This window comes from Cervus canadensis, chromosome 3 (genome assembly GCF_019320065.1).
Source record: "Cervus canadensis isolate Bull #8, Minnesota chromosome 3, ASM1932006v1, whole genome shotgun sequence".
NCBI classification, from domain to species: domain Eukaryota; kingdom Metazoa; phylum Chordata; class Mammalia; order Artiodactyla; family Cervidae; genus Cervus; species Cervus canadensis.
In genome coordinates, this window is record NC_057388.1 from 26,469,094 (window position 1) to 26,483,878 (window position 14,785).

At 36.3% G+C, this 14,785-nt stretch overlaps 1 protein-coding gene and 1 long non-coding RNA gene across 6 annotated transcripts in view; one reads left to right on the forward strand and one right to left on the reverse strand.

Moving 5' to 3' along the window:
* LOC122438187 overlaps nt 1–6,574 on the forward strand; it is a 111,949-nt gene extending 105,375 nt beyond the window's left edge. Inside the window, exon 3 of the long non-coding RNA XR_006268477.1 lies at nt 6,454–6,574. This is a non-coding gene — a long non-coding RNA (uncharacterized LOC122438187). The remainder of the gene's footprint in view (nt 1–6,453) is intronic.
* TMEM196 (transmembrane protein 196) overlaps nt 539–14,785 on the reverse strand; it is a 136,974-nt gene continuing 122,727 nt past the window's right edge. For 3 of the 5 annotated variants that reach the window (XM_043462800.1, XM_043462796.1, XM_043462795.1), the window contains 4 exons: nt 11,516–11,572; nt 7,383–7,637; nt 5,877–5,950; nt 539–2,904 (listed from right to left, as the gene is read on the reverse strand). In XM_043462800.1, the coding sequence (XP_043318735.1) occupies nt 2,898–2,904; nt 5,877–5,950; nt 7,383–7,637; nt 11,516–11,572 (393 nt within the window). In that variant the 3' untranslated portion in view covers nt 539–2,897. The remainder of the gene's footprint in view (nt 2,905–5,876; nt 5,951–7,382; nt 7,638–11,515; nt 11,573–14,785) is intronic. The other 2 variants (XM_043462799.1, XM_043462798.1) reach the window with 1 other exon arrangement.

The following is a 14,785-nucleotide window of genomic DNA, read 5'->3' on the forward strand; positions in this document are numbered from 1 at the left end:
TTTATTGTTACAGCTGAAGTGTCCTCCTGGCATTTAGTGGGTGGTGGCCCGAGATGCTTAATGGCTTGAAGTGCATAATACAGTCTACAATGAATTACTGTCCAGCCCAAATGCCAATAGGAACCAATGTGACAAATCCAAATAGGTCAGCCAAGTTCTCTAAATATTTCAGCCGAAGGATTCATTTGTGAGATCTGCAATCTCAATGCTATCTATAGTTAATTCTATCTCCTATGATCTGTATCTTATTTCCTCCTGCCTCCTCAAGGATCTCACCTTCTTTTATCATGCTCATTTTGTTCTGTATCCTTAACCACTTCCTGTCTCTATTTGAACATACTTTAATCTTTCCAAATTACGTCAACTAGGAAAAACTAAATACCATTTCTTAATTTCATATCCTCTAGCTGGAACTCTCTCTGCCTCATTCACAGCATCCTGCCCTCTGCCAGTCTCAGAACTGTACAATTATTCATCTAGCTATAGGGAGAAGGGACTATTTCCTGTACTGTGATGGAAAGAACGTTCACACCATAGGTAAGTTTCAAAACACACCATTTATTACACAGACAAATCAACAGAGTTATCATACCGTGTTCCACTTCTAAACAACTGTATATATGTATGTGTAGAGACACACACACATATGTTGAAAATTTTTTAAACAGAGTTCACTTCTTTTATGCTTATAATTACTGGACCTTTTAGTAGCTAGTCTCTATGGCACACCACCATATTAGTGTCACATTTTTTTTTTTCTAATTTAGTATCACATTACTTTTTCCCAAGGGTAGGCTCATACTAAAACTGTAATGTAGTCACTTAAAATATTCTAGTTCAAAGTTCAAAGTTTTTTTGAAAATTTAATTTTCAAATACTTGACAAATGTCTTCCTAACTTCCCCTATTTACCTCAAAAAGAATCACTGCACATCCCAAATAAATCATTCTAAATAACTGAGTCCTGAAAATGTTGGGCTAAATATTAAAATAATTAAAGATCTATCTATATTTGGTTAAATACATTGTAGACTACTTGGATAACTGTGATGATGGCATCTCTTCTTAACTCTATGGCAAAGCAGTCATGTGCCTGCTTTTGTCCTTTATGCATAATTTCTTTATTATTTCAAAAGGCATTAGAACATCTTACTGATATATTATAACTCTGTATTGTACAAACATGTCTACAAAGAAATGCCACCTAAAATGAGAGTTGGTAGTTATTCTTTCAGTACAAAACTACATCCTTGCATAAATTCAGTATAACTGTATATACACAAAATACCTGTATTATATAATTTAGATTTTCAGTGATTAAAAATCATTCCTAATTATGGCATCAAATAAACAGAAATGAATTGCCACAAGTTATATTCTCATAAATATTTTCAAAGACCATGTTGTTTTCTCTCCAATATATAGTATCATAGGTTAATATTTTAACATTCTGTTATGGAAGTGAAGGACTGAATCTAGCTATTTAAACATAAGCCTCTTTTAGCTTCCTTCTACAAAGATCTCTTTCAGGTTCTTTTGGTACAGGCATTCTTTAGAATGATCTGTCTGCATTTTTCCATGTGAATTGTAAAACAAAACAAAAATCCTAAGTTAAACTCTAACAAAGCTAGTTGTAACTTCATCTTTTGGGCATATATCATCTGTTCTTTTATGTAATTTTAATTGGGCTATAATGTGTTTGAAATATAAGTGTCGTGAATAATTGCAAGTAATTCTATCTATATTTATAAACATGGAAGTATCTGAATTAAAGTTATGTTTATAAATCAATAATAATTGTTCTTACATAAATACCAAAATAATAGATTGCCAAATAATTAAGCAATTTGTCTTGATACTATTCAGACCACTTAACCCCATAAATTTCAGCCACAGTGATATTTACACATAACAGACATAATAAAAGAAACAAAACTAAGAAAATTTAGTAGAAATTAAATGTGACTCTGTGGGCAGAGAAAAGCCTTGAAATACCACTTTCCCATTTCTATGGGAACAGAATCTTGATAATACTCCCACAGCATCACAATTTCTTTTCTACTACATATTTACATCCATGAATGTTATAAATATGTGCTATATATATTTTCTATATTTACAAAGATACACATACACACAAACATACTTTATTCTTAGGCTCATTCACAAACATGCATGTCAATCTGCACAGTATAATCAAAAGATACTTCTTTTCCTTAAGTGATATTCATTTATAACTCTTTGCTCTTTTGTGCAAAAATATCATACAGATTAATATTCTCTCTCTCTAAAAAAAACCTCTTTTTTATGCTTTATGTTTTTTTAATTTACAAGAAAATTATGAAACATAGTTCATTCACAAATTGAAAATAATTACAATGTTTTTACAACAAGGCATTGCTGAGGTTTTAAATTGTGGCATTCTTTGAAGCCATCGTCTTTCAGAACAAAGACATTGGTAAATTATTGTTATTTCTTGATATTTGCACTTTTTAATTACTTATATGAAATATGTCATTACAAATCTAACATTCATGCTAGTCAAGTAGTGTTTGTGTAGAATATGAATCTTTCTATTTTATCTATTTTTTTTTCCTGGAAAGTCTTTTATAGCATGGTCTGGAAAGTTGATTGAAATTACTGTATTAGAATATTTCTGGAAAGTTTTTCCCCAGTTTAAAAAAAAAAAAAGCTGAAGTAATAAAGTGAGGCAAAATTGAAGAAGAATAATTTCAGCGAGTACTCAGGAGAGATAACAGCAAATGCAAGAACTATTTTAACTTATCTCCTAGTCCTTTGGTATTTCTTTGCCTCATGAAAAGTGTTCAGTTCTTTAAAACATTGATTATACTCTTCCATTAAATATCAGCTGTGGTCCTCCATTGCTCATGTTGTCTGTCATTTCCTGTTAGGAAAATAAAATTAATTAAAATTCACTTTCAGAATAAGACATTAATTTGGTTTATTGGTTTACAAAACAGAAATTTCTTTTTTTTTTTTTTTTAATACTGTAGTGGTTTTTGCCATATATTGACATGAATCAGCCATGGATTTACATGTGTTCCCCATCCTGATCCCCCCTCCCACCTCCCTCCCATCCCATCCCTCTGGGTCTTCCCAGTGCACCAGCCCTGAGCGCTTGTCTCATGCATCCAACCTGGGCTGGTGATCTGTTTCACCCTTGATAGTATACTTGTTTCAATGCTATTCTCTCAGAACATCCCACTCTCGCCTTCTCCCACAGAGTCTAAAAGTCTGTTCTATATATCTGTGTCTCTTTTTCTGTACAAAACAGAAATTTCAAGCCATTGAAAAACTTGCTGAGTTTGGGGGGAGGACAAGGATTAATATTGCTGATTTTGAGAAAATGAAATTTCAAGCCATCTTGAAACCCATGAAAATGCTGAAGTGACAGTCTCTTAGGCCAAAGTCTTCTACCCACAACAAGAGTTTAATCTCTCCTCAGTCCCCTCAGTCTCCCCTATCATTCTTCATCTCTGTTTTGGAAAATCCTCACCTAGAAAAAGGATGGTTAAATACTCAAGTTTTTCCAGTGTATAGGTTTGTCTGTTGAGCACATCAACAAATTGCCAACAGATGCTAGGGGTTGCCTTTACTGTGTCGAGAACCCTGTGGCCTTTTCTGCAGAACTGAAAAAGGCAACAGAGGGACTGCCTGTCTGTAACTGAGCATCACTAGTAACTCACAGTGGGACATACTGCTTTTCATGGCATGGTCACTCATACAGTAAAAAACAAACTGTAAAAGCTCATAACATGTTTTTTAAGAGATTAATTACTCAATAGTTGGAAAGCTACATGAGAAGGCAACAAAAATTTCAGTAAAAAGGATGAACTTACTTAAGTTTCATTTGTAATTTTAGAAAACATGTTAATTTAAGAGAAATTCAGATGCCTTGAATTCATATGTTTTGTTGAACATTAAACTCTTCCATATACAATGAAAGGTAATGAGGAGATGTGAGGCCCATTCACACTTATGATGGTTAGTGGATGATATTATAAATAGTATTTAGGCAAAACTATCTAAAAATAGATGAAAACATCATTCCACACTTGAACACAAGCCTATTTGCAAAAGTGCTGTAACAAAGACTCCAGTGGAAAGAGGTTTTCTCAATGATCTCAAGCCTATCAGGTATGTCTAATGTCTGTGTCTGGGTGAAATAAAAAAAAGCAATGTGTTTGCTTTTGTAAACTTTAGAAATTCTTCCAAATCTTTATTTCAAAAATGAAAAGATATCTATGCCTCATTTTTACTCTCTTTTTGAAAATTCAGTACAGGAGAGATAAAGTAAAATAAAGATGTTTACTTCTTGTCTTTGGTGGTTCTGGAAGCTGCTTAGGAGAGTCAGAGAGAGACTAGAAGGCAGGAATTGGTTTGGTTTTGGAACTATGCTTTTGAAAACTTTGGTGTCTTTTAGAACATGAGGTAGAGTGTCATTCGAAAAAATTCTGAGAAAGAAGACAATATGCAAAGAAGACCCTCCCTCTTCTCACATCAAGACTCATTCCCATGCAAAGTGCCTGGCCTCTTAAAGGCCATAGGGGTCATCTTATATGTGGGTATCCATTATATTTACCCTGATTAAGTGCTGAGGAATTGCCTGAAGCCTAAAAACTTAAACCAGTTTAGGGTTAAGTCTCTGACAGAAAGTGAAGTTCTTTTGGTGCCAACAGTCTGCCTTTATTGTCTGGTGGTGGTTCAGTCTCACTGAGAGGCTGGCTTTTGCTAGAGATATGCCCACAGAAGTAGGTCTACAGAAACACTGGGGTTTCTGGGATGAGGTTAAGTTTATTAATGAGATTCCTGATTTGAAGTTCACTTTAGAACTCATTATTGGTGGCCAGAAAAATGGAACTGTCTCTCCAAAATGATCTTTAACAAAATCTACTCATCCACCTGTAGCTCTTCCTTCTAGTAGGACAAAAACCATTTTCTAAGGAATTTATAGAAGTAGGATTCTTAGACGCCTTTTCCTCTCCTGAAATAGGTTTGCGTTCAAAAGGTGTCTTAAAAATAATAAAAACTTAATCTACGGTATAATATTTTATTGCAGGATTAAGAAAAAAATCAGTTTTTAAAAATCTTACAGAAAGAATTTTCTTAACTAAATTCACCCTAATATGGACACAGTGAAATCACTGATAGGAAAAAACAGTTAAAATTGGTTTTAAAATGGACAAGTATCTTCAGTTTATTTGCAAATAGGCATGTCCAATTTGGCAAAAGATTATACTTTAAATCTGGCAGGATTAAATGATTGTTGGCAGGTGGATATACTTTCTGCAGTTGGGCCACACTATCTGTGTAACTTCTTATATTTCTTATTATAGTAGTTAAACAAAGCAAGAGTGGTAACTATTTTAAGAAATCTGAAATATATGAAATAAATATGAAATGTCTCATATCAAGTAAGTTCACAGGAAGAAAGCTTCTACACATAATGTTAACTGTATTAGTGTCAAACTTAGGTTATCTACCCATGCAGTGTTGGCATGAGAATGATACAAAGTTTGCCTTTATCAGACACGTCTATTATTAAAAGCAAAACTCTAGTCTGTGAACGATGATACGGAGTCAGTCATGACCTGGCAGAGAATAAAGGAGTCATGAGTCATCCAAGCAGAAATGTGTTTGGATGCTTACAGGCAGGCTGAATATTTTAAATACTCAGCCAACTTGCATGTTGCAAGACTCTGCCGTGTTGGTCTATGTCAGGTCCTCAAAGTAGTTCTCACAGAAGCAATACTTTGAGGAGCAATATGACAGCATCAGTTCAGACTGATCTGCGGGCATCATGGCTTCCTTGAAGAGTGACATCACAACATGGTAACTCCCTAGAAATCAGCGTACCTTGTAGGTAACTCTGGTGTCGGGGGCGCCACCGGGCCGCTGGGCAAGTCGGTTATTTCAATAGCCCTCAATCTCTAATGTAAATATAACAATCATACAATAAATATTGCACAAACATGCATACAGAAACCTAAATCACACTAGTATAAAAACAGAACAAAAGAACCAGTATCCAAATATATGATGATAACCTGTTTTTAACAATCCATTTCTTAAATTACCAGTCCTGCTATTTGTACTAACTCTTTTTGATGGACACGTTTAGATCTGTTGAAAACTGCCATCTTGGAACAATTCAAGAGCATCTATCCTCCTTATTTGAGTGTATAGATTGTATATGAAAGGGAAACACATAAACTACAGAGTATTTTTTTCTCTAAAATCACACCATAATTGTACAGTGTGTAGTATACAAGCAGTAGTCATGTACAAGCAGTTGTAGAGTACTTGTAACTCTTGCTACTCTTCCTTCTATTCTATTGTTATGCAGTTTTATTTCCATGATATCAAGTAAAATATGATGTGGCCATTAGCTTAGTGAGCTTATTTTACAGTTGTTCGATCCTTTCCTTAACAGATCCGTAAGCAGGAACTGAATTAAGAAATATGGGCAAAATGGAGAAGAAACACAGCGTGTGTGCATACTCAGTCGTGTTGGACTCTTCGTGACCTCATGGACTGTAGACCACCAGGCTCCTTTTTCCATGGGATTTCCCAGGCAAGAATATTGGAGTGGGTTGTCATTTCCTGCTCCAGGGGATCTCCCCAACCCAGGGACCAAACCTGTGTCTCCTGCATTGGCAGGTGGGTTCTTTACCACTGAGCCCCCTGGGAAGCCTCAGAAGAAACATAGACAGCTCACTGTATCATTCATTTGTCCTTTGATGCAATAATTATAACTCCTTGTTTGAATGAGTTTTGTGAAACAGTTATGCAGGGGATACAACAGTTATGAAACAGTTACTTAAATGTTCATATACAGGCAAAGCTACCCAAATATGCATGAAATTTAGATGAGAATTAAATGAAGCTTTATGTGTGTTATAATACCTGCACTGATAGGCAGGGCTTTTTGTTGCCTTATTACAAGATCCCTTTATGCTTGCAAACCTAATTTACATAATCAAATGCATCTACTTACAGGCACAAGGGGTGAGTTAGAAAAGGAAAACTCATTGGATTTCTAAATCTGGCATTATTCAGAGTGTTTTTAGTTTATGTTTTTCCTCAGTACAATACATAAAAATCCATATTTATAAGACATTCAGTATTTTATGAGTTCTATTTTAGGAGCTTGTTTTTACCTAGAGGCAACAAAATTATGTTGAAAACAGGTATACCCAGAATTACAAGGGAAAAATAATAAACTCCTATTCTTAACCCAACAGGGCCAAACTTTTACAAAATCCAATACCTCAAGTTATCTAAAGCTGCAAGTTGATCACCTAGATGTGACTCAAGTCTTCATCACGTGCTAGCAGTGAGAGGAAAAAGTACAAAACTCACTTTCTCAGCCATTTCATGAGAGTGATGCAGAGAATGCTCCCTTTCTGAGAACATCCTCCTCTGTTCATAGCTGGCTAGTCGACAAGTGAGCCACGAAGAGAGGGTGCAGCCTCCGATCCCGATGCACGCGAGAGACATGGAGGCGAGATGCAGGGGATAGAGGGAAGAGGTCTTCTTCGTCACCGCCCGGAGGAACTGAAAATTCAGGATGCCCGCAATGAGCCCGCAGATGCAGCAGGCGGAAAAGAGGATCATCTGGTGAGGAAAAGAGGGGCCGGGGGGTTAGAGTGGAGGAGGTGACGTTGACGCGCACACGCCGCACTGTCCCGCTGCACATCAGGGATGGCTGAGCTAGAGAGAGCAGCTGCTGTGGGCGCTTCTTGGAGCACAGAGGCCGTCTTTTCACCCGGCTTCTCTGCCCTCGGACTCAGTGGGGAGGGCCTGCGCCGCCGTGGCTCGGGGATGCAGAGCTGCCTATATAAAGGCCAGGGATACAGCTTATGAAAATTCTTTAGTAAGTAAAATTTACCTTACAGTAGATTCAGATTTAAATAATATTTGAGATCTATAGTGTGCCGCCATGCCAGGGATGTGAATATGTAGAATCTCAATTAACCTACCCACTAATCCTCTGAGAGGTAACGTACGTTTGGAAAATGAATGGTAAGCAGTTAACATTGTAGTTCAGGGACTGAAAATCCAGATTTTCAGAGTCAAAATCCAAAAATCTGCTCACTGAATTGCTATTAGTTCCACTGAGCTTCAAAACTTTGGACTCCTATAACTGTGTGAGCTTAGGAATTTAGTTAACTTCTTTTTTTTTTTCATTTGACTGGTTTAGTATCTGTTTTCTCAACAGGCAAATTAAGGACCCCCTCCACTCTGAACTGTCTCTTTATTTTTCAAATCTTGTTACTCTGTGACACCACCCAGTAGATATAACAAAATACTGTTTGGTGGATTGCTATGGAGAAATGCAGGATGTGGCTTCGCTTTTGATCCTACTCTTGGTTTGCTCTGGGTCTCTATTAATAGAGCTTGGGGGGTTTTATTCAACTTAAATATCGCAGGATCCCTGGCAGAACCAAGCATAATGCCTTCTGTGTAGTAAATGTTCTGTGAATATTTAATAAATTCAGTTGAATATTTTAATAGCTTTAATGGCTTTATTATGTAATTTCTATCTAGCTTCAGTTTTCCTATGGGCTTTCATGGTACTTCTCAGTGTGATGCTAATTTAACAACCAACCTTATTTCCATTTTTCTCTGGAATACAGTCTCTATTCCAGTCACCTCCCTGGTCCCTCAATAGAGCTTGTTCATTCCTGCCTCAGTGATATTTTCATTTCCTGGAAACTCTTTTGCTTCTTGCTTGGCTCCTTAAATGGAAGACTAACTCTTACTTCCTCAGAAAATATTCCTGGACATGTCCTCTGGCCTAAGTCCACAGGGCAAACAGCTATATAACTTTAGTATTTAATTTTAGATCATTAGATATTATTTTCTGTTGATAGTTGAATTTAGCAGACACTTCCTGAGCACCTAGCATCTATTAGGCCATGAATGAGGCAGCAGTTGTCATTACAAGAAAGAACAGCTCATAGTTGTTCCTCCTGAGTACACTGCTGTCCAGTCTAAGAGAAGATCCAACATCACAACGTGGTATGACAAATATTAAGAAATAAGGATGAAAGGCTGCCCTTGGAGCAGAGAGGAGGGGAATTCAGCCCAGTCGGGGGTTTCAGACAGGGCTTCCTTGACAACATAAAATCTAGGCTAAGTGCATGTAGTTCCCAGCAAAGGGTAAGACCGTGGGTGTGTGATATAGCATGATGGGCAGAAAGAATTACTAGTTTGTTCTGTTTCTCTAACTTAATTCAGCATTTCTGATTGTGTCAGTCTTACAGTACCTATCACCAAAACTGAAAACCTAGTGATGGATGAGTATAATCTTTTAATAATTGATTAAATATAACACTAAATGTCAATTACCAAATAAATGAATCATCGCAAGTGGGAAATTGTAGCTCCCAATTTCAAGTAGAATCAATCAGTTCTATTTCCTTTTAAAGTATATTCAAATGGCATGCTGTTTCCTGGGAATATATTTTGGTGTTTACCCATTCTCAGAAAATGTGGAAAGATATTACATTCTAGCCTTTTAATAATTACTGTTAATTAATAAAATAAACAACAAACTTAAAGGACTATTACAGGAAAACACTCTCTCTCCTATGTTATTGCCAGTAATTCCTTAAGGGTGTGACACTTCATTAAGTACAGATAAAACATTCTTACCCAAGAATTAAAATGTTAAAATCTGTACCAAGTTTTAACCATATACTATTTTCAATCTTACCAGACTAGAGATATGTGGAGTGGAGGAATTCTCACACAATTTGATTAAAGGGTAGAGAATCTTTGACAGTTAATGTCCTCTATGGAAACCCCAGATGGTACAGGAAGATAAAGTAGATGGTAGTTTCTAAAAAACTCAGATCTTATAATTTTTTTTATCACTTATAAAAGAATTAGAAAAACAGAAGATCTGTTTAAGAAAAAAAAAAGAAACACCCGTTTTTCGAAAAACAAACAAACAAAATAAAACAACTTCCTTTTTCTTCTTCTATGAATTGAGCACTTGTGTCCCTTCAAAGTTTACTATGCTGAAGCCCAAGCCCTGGTATTACAGTATTTGGAGGCAGGACCTTTGGGAGATAATTAGGTTCAAGACACTGGAGCTTCAGGAATCAGGTCCATGCTTTTCTAAGAAAGTCTAGAGAGCTCTATTCCAGGAGAACACAGCCAGAAATTTGTAGCCCAGAAGAGAGTCTTATTAGAACCCAACTGTGCTAGACCTTTATCTGAGACTTCCAGCCTCCAGAACTGTGAGAAATAAATTTCTGTTCTTTGTGAGCCTCCCAATCCATGGTGCTTTGTCAGAGCAGCCCAGGCTGACTTACATGTCTCTCCCCACAGGCCCCCCCCAACCGCTTTAAAGGGCTTCCCTTTCTTCCCTCCCCCTTTCTTTTGTTCCTTCTCTCCTTCCTTCCTTTCTTTCATTTTCTTTTATCCATGTTCCAAGAAAGTGTTAGTATATAGCCATGGAGAGTCTTGTTAGAGAAAAAGTGTAGGAAGTAAGAAAACCATGGGAAAGAGTGATGGGGGAATCACAAATGCAAATCACAAGCCTCCAAAAAATGTCTGTCTAAACATTTCCTTAAGATAATTTTAAAAATCACACCTCGCATTTCTGAAGCAATGGGGGCTTCATCCTTTCTGTTGCAATAGGTACCCTCACTAAGAGAACTATGATTAGAAAAAGGAGTTAAATAAAGGACTGCATATTACCCCTTCCCTTGCCTTCTCCTTTTTTTAGTCTCAAAGACCACTTTCTAGGGTCCATGTACAATATTAATTTTGCCAACTAATAAAGGCCTGTGTTATTTCCTATTGTCCTCAATAAAATAAACATGATTTTTTTCTACTTTCTAATTCTCAAAAAAATGTCATGAAAGACAAGGGGAATCCATACTTCAGCATGCTGGAATCCTTCTCTAGTCTACATCAGAGTTAACTGGGAGCACCCCCCAAAACACAAACAGTACCATAAAACTTCTGAGAACGCTTACATTCGCATTCATAGTCATAAGATAAAATTAAATTTTAAAAATCTTTGGGAATTAACTGCAACTATAACAACACAGCTGTTTTGCTGCTTTGCACAATGAACTTCATAGTCAAAGCCAGCAATCTTTAGGCTCACTTCCATATCTAAACAGTTAAATTTCCCATGAATTCAACCTCTGTCTTTTTTAGCTCAGTGAAGGATTCCTGTGTCTGGAAGTCTATAAACGAAAAGTGGAGACTTCCATCCACAGCAGTCATTAAGGGTTGCAGATTCATGTATTTAAAGAGTATATCAAAGCTTTTCTTTTTCTTTTGTCACAGTCTGTAATAATCTTGATTGTTTTCTTTGAAAAGAAAAAAAAGTCGGAATTTATTTGTCAGTCTTCTTTTTATCCTAAATGAGTAAGATTCAGGATATGAAAGTTGGCTAGTCATTATTTCCCTTTTTGAGTTCTTACATTTCAAACAGTTCAGTGCACAATACAAACATGGCAAAAACTTACGACAAGTCCAGATTTTTTTTTGGCGCACAATATTCCACATATGCCACAAAGAAGAAACTGAAAAGGAAAAGAAGAACAATTATTTCATATCCAAATACAAGAGGAGTTCTAGTTTTCAGCTTATAGTTCACTCATACACTTGTTTCAAGGAAGCTTGAAAAATTTTACATTCCCATCAAAAGCGGAAAAGAAAAATACCTCATTCTAGAATAGTAATGGATAAAAAATGCAAACTCTAATGGAAGTTTTGTGCAAAGTTGATATAGGTGATTGTGGAATTTAAGAAAAACTTGAATCTGCTTTGCCACCAGGCAAAATGATGAAGCAGATGAGTTTAGAGTTTTGTTCCTCCTGTCTGCTTTCACTGTCTTCTTATCCTTTCTGTTTTCTCAGGGAAAAAGTGAGATGGTACATTCATTCATACTAAGTTATGAGAAATCAATGGGCTCTGCTATAGGAAGGGAATGTATCACACATAAAAGGACAAGGCCCCAGACAGGAGATATTTTTCTATAGAAATATTCTTTGTACATCTCAAACTATGTCAGGTAAAACAGCTGCCTCCTCATTCTAACAGAAATACTGTCCTTGTGGATATGTCAGAAGAACACAGGGGATGAAGCTGTCAGTGGGATGTAATTTCTTGTAAATAAGCACATTGATGACATAATTGCTTTGCAAAAGCAGCGGCATCAAATAGTCTACCAGTGAGACACTAGTATACATTTGGGTTATCAGAAAGTGGTAAACTGTTTAGTTGTAGAGAAACGTTTAGGGCCATTTGTGCATACTTCTGCTGGAAGTAAAACAATACATTCATTAATAAATAATAAGGGCTTTCAGATTAGCAAAGGAAACACTGAATATGGTTACGCTTATCTTCATTTGATTTTTCTTTTAAATGTTATTATTTCAAGTCGGAACTAATAAGTGGTTTTAACTGAGTTTAAACTGAGTTAAACTCTGAACATATTTTAAAATATACACATCAAAATACTCTAAGCATTACCTGAAATATGTAATATGTTTGAGGGAAACACCAACAAAATTTGATGAAAAATAATCGGTAAGAAAAATTTACCTTTGCAGAGAAATTTCCATGTAAGAGAACAAAATGATTATAAACCAGGCAAAGATGCAGCAAGATAGTTAGATCAGGGAACACAAGGATATATAAGAATTTGGTATATAACTAAACACAGCAGCAAAGTCACAGACTGAAATAGAAAATACAAATACTAATACATAAAATTATAATTTTGATAGTAAAAGACAGTTTATTCCGTGCCTTTGCTCTCAAAGGCACGGAATAAACTGGAATTATATTCAGAAAGCATATACTAGGCAAAGGGTTGCCATACTATATAAATAAATCTAATAAAATAATTTTAATTCCATTAAACCATGAACCGAAAGAAACTCACAACTTTATAAAAAGTGCATACTTGCAGAATTTTCAGAAGCCTTATAAAGCAACTCCTGAGTAACCATTTCTAACCTCCTCTATGTTCTAGGTCTTGATGATCTTGTCCTCGCATGGACTCTGTCTTGCTGATCTCATCTCTGGCCTTTCCAGGTTATCTTCAGGTCATTCCAGTTTGGACCAATTCTGTTCCTCTCAAGTGCTTCCAAGCTTCAAATCAGAGCTTCAAATGTCTTACGTCTGCTCCCCTTACTAACCCATTATTACCCTGAAAGTCCATCATGGAGAACTCATTCTTGAAATAATTTGAAAGCAGTGCAGTTTTGTGTTCCTTTGATCTTTTTGAAATCTATAAACATTGCCATGATTTAGCCACAGCAAAGCCCAAGGGAACCTCAGGACCCTAAGCAGAGCTCAACCTAACTCTCCATTCACTTGGTTGGGACAATTCAAGTGGCAATAAAATTGCTTCTTCCTAGTGTACCTCTAAGAAACGGAAGGTCAAATTTGGGAGGGAGAAGGTAGAGAAGGAAGGGAATCCAACAACGTTTCTCCACTCTCATGCAGGCCTGCAGTGTAAATACTGCTGGTAGAGTATCCAAAATCCACTCTCCTTAGAGGAAACTGTAACCTGAGGAAAAACAGACCCATGTAATGGGAAGGAAACTAGATCATGCAATTCTGAGGCGGGTTTAAGGGACCCTGGCTTAGGTTTAGCCATCACAGGTCATAGAGAAGAGTAGGAGAAGCACAGAAAGCAGTAAATAATCTTTTCTTTTATTGGCTAGCTTTGCCCCAAGTCATAGCACCAGAAAGGATCTTAAAAGATGACTTAATTGAGCCCTTGCAGTCTACACATGGCAAATGAGAGGTCCAGACAGGTTTAGTCATTTACTCAGGGTCCACACATCAGGGTCACAAATCACACATAAAATCAAATGCTTGATTAAGTGTCTAAGTTAACTTATTTCTAATAATGTAAAGGGAAGTGAAAGTGAGTCGCTCAGTTGTGTCTGACTCTTTGCGACCCCATGGACTATATAGCCCACCAGGCTTCTCTGTCCCTGGAATTCTCCAGGCAAGAATACCGGAGTGGGTAGTCATTCCCTTCTCCAGGGGATCTTCTTGATCCAGGACCTAACCCAGGTCTCCTGCATTGCAGACAGATTCTTTGCATCTGAGCCACGAGGGAAGCCATGTAATGTAAAGGGGATGCTTTTCAAAAGGACTTTTCAGCATTAGTGCAGACTACCTTATACTAGAAGATCTGACCAGAAGCATTCAATGACACCTCATCATCTATAATTGCACTCTTTATCCTTGCCATTTTTTAATTTTTATTGTAATGAAAATAATTACAAGATTAGTTGATTATACCACAGTCTGAAATTAAGTGTACCTTACTATATAAACAGTCTGTTATAATATTTAAAGATACTATTTTTATTCCACATAACTTTATCCAGGGTGCAAAACACTGACCCATATTGTAGAAATTATGAAACAAGTGAAAAACAGATTAGTTTTTTTAAAAACTAAAACTGATGGCTGGATGTTTATATCTATATCATATCTACATCCTGAATTAGACGTATAATTTTACATGAGAGTGTATAATTTTATTTCTGAGAAGTTAGACTATTTAAACCAGGGAGAATTATTTGCTTTGCTCTTACTAGGAAGTAATGTAAATGAAGCAACCTAATGGTAGGACATCAAGGGCAACTATGTAATAAAACTAGTTTGTCCTCCAAGTGAAATTTGTTTGATTTCAATTAAGATTAAATCCAGTAGAGAACTAAGGCTGTGAATCATTGTAGGATGAAATGGAGCTGTTATGCAATAGC